The sequence below is a fragment of the Myotis brandtii genome, unplaced genomic scaffold, assembly GCF_000412655.1.
Source record: "Myotis brandtii unplaced genomic scaffold, ASM41265v1 scaffold265, whole genome shotgun sequence".
Taxonomy (NCBI): Eukaryota; Metazoa; Chordata; class Mammalia; order Chiroptera; family Vespertilionidae; genus Myotis; species Myotis brandtii.
The window spans coordinates 1,227,149-1,229,287 of record NW_005360086.1 but is presented as its reverse complement, the minus strand read 5'-3'; the positions used below and the strand labels follow the sequence as shown (position 1 = coordinate 1,229,287).

At 53.5% G+C, this 2,139-nt stretch overlaps 1 protein-coding gene across 1 annotated transcript in view; it reads left to right on the top strand.

The window, feature by feature from the left end:
* The first annotated feature begins 760 nt into the window (after window positions 1-760).
* SAMD14 (sterile alpha motif domain containing 14) overlaps window positions 761-2,139 on the top strand; it is a 10,087-nt gene continuing 8,708 nt past the window's right edge. The window contains exon 1 of the mRNA XM_014541139.1: window positions 761-1,132. Coding sequence (XP_014396625.1) covers window positions 1,090-1,132 — 43 coding nt within the window. The 5' untranslated portion in view covers window positions 761-1,089. The remainder of the gene's footprint in view (window positions 1,133-2,139) is intronic.

The following is a 2,139-nucleotide window of genomic DNA, read 5'->3' as shown; positions in this document are numbered from 1 at the left end:
AAGATGGATGGATGGAGGGATGGATGGATGGAGGGATGATGGGTGGATGGATGGAGGGATGGAGGGATGGATGATGGGTGGATGAATGTGTAAGTAGGGAGGGAGGGAGGTGGATGGATGGATGGATGGAGGGAGGGGTGGAGGGATAGATGGATGATGGGTGGATGAATGTGTAAGTAGGGACGGAGGGAGGTGGATGGATGGATGGAGGGATGGATGGATGGATGGATGATGGGTGGAGGGATGGAGGGATGATGGGTGGATGAATGTGTAAGTAGGGAATTGAGGTAGATGGATGGAGGGAGGGATGGATGGATGATGGGTGGATGAATGTGTAAATAGGGAGGGAGGGAGGTGGATGGATGGATGGAGGGAGGGATGGAGGGATGGGTGCATGATGGGTGGATGAGTGTGTAGGTAGGGAGGTAGGTAGATGGATGGTGGAAGAACCTGAGTTCTGGTCCTGATATTGCCGTTAACTTGTTATGTGATCTTAGGCCATTCTCCCTGTTGCTTTATTTGTAAAATGAATGGATTGAATTTAAGAATCTCCAAGATTTCTCCTAGATTTTCTGTTGGACAGTCTATGATGATTAAAAGTTTTCCAGGAAAGCTAACGAAGGAAAGGCCCGAGAGAGTGAAGGGAAAAGTTCTGTGACCTGGGGGGAGGCACACGGCTTTTCTGTTGGACAGTCTATGATGATTAAAAGTTTTCCGGGAAAGCTAATGAAGGAAAGGCCCGAGAGAGTGAAGGGGAAAAGGTCTGTGACCTGGGGGGAGGCACACGGTAAATCAGCTGGGACCATGACCACAGGACTCAGCCTGTGTCTACACCTTGGACCTGCTTCTGCCCCTGCCTTCTGCTCTGCCTCCTGCCCCACCCGCCACAATCCGGGCTATCGCTATCGCTATCGCTATCGTTCAGATAACTTCTCTTCCAGGGGCCTGAGGAAGAGATCTGAGGGGAGGGGAGGGGCCAGAGGCCAGGAGCAGGTAGCCATTGCTGGCTCCCTGGCCTCCACCAACCTGAACCTCTTACCCATGGTCTTTCTCCGTCTGCCCCTTTGTTCTCCCCAGCTCTCTTGAGCCATGGCTTCTTCAAAGCTCCGAGAACCCGCTGATGAGGTTTTTGGTAAGTTCTGTTTGGCTCTATCTCTCGCCACCTGGCCCTTGGTGTGGGGTGGCAGGGAGGAGTCCCTTGGGGACTTTAGTGTGTGTGTGTGAAGTGTGTATGTTGTGGTTGTACAGCCTGATTCTTTGTCACACATCTGGACATGGCAATTACAACAGCAGCAATATTAATAAGGATCCTCTTTATAAGTGCTGTCTCGTGCCAGGCACTAAGGCCAGCACCCCCATCTCACATGCACGTCTCATTGAATCCTCACACTAATGCTAGGGAGTGTGTCCATTTTACAGACAAGGAGCTCGGGCACAGTGCTGGAGTGACTTGCTTTAAAGATCACATGGTAGGTTCATGGCAGAGCTGGGACTCCAGGCTGCCAATTCCCTGCTCTCAGTCACGGTGCGGTACACCTGTACCCGCCAGGACAGGGGACACACATCACTTTTAATTTGCATACACAAGGGACCTCACTGCATGGATGTACCCAGAACTCAAATGCATAACATGCAGTCTCAGTACACACCGGGGTGCGTGCACTCACCTGCCTGCGCCGTCCTTTACCCCCTGCGACCTTTCTATTGTATGAATTGGAGACAGACAACCAGCAGGGCAGAGTTCCCAGCATACAGTGGGGTGGAAAGGCTGTTTCCCAGCTGGAATTGGTGCAGGAGTCAGTGAGCAAGGGAACATGGAGGAGAGGTGGAGACAGACAGAAGCGCCTGACGCCTGTAACGTGTGCAGCTTTCAGAACTCACATTGGTGTGCATGACCTTGAGGGGCTCCTGGGTGTGGAAGGCCACAGGGCCTCCCAGCTTTTCCTCCCCTGACTTCTCCTCATCTCCACCTTCCTTCCCTTTCCTCCTCCCCCTCCCCTGCTCACCTCCTTCTCCCCTGTCCCTGCCACATGCCCTGGCCATGCCAGGAACTGCCGCCTCCCTGCTCCTGGGGGATGCTGCTTTCCACTCACCCTCCCTGGGACCTGTGGAGGGTTTGCCTCTGAGTGACCCCCACTC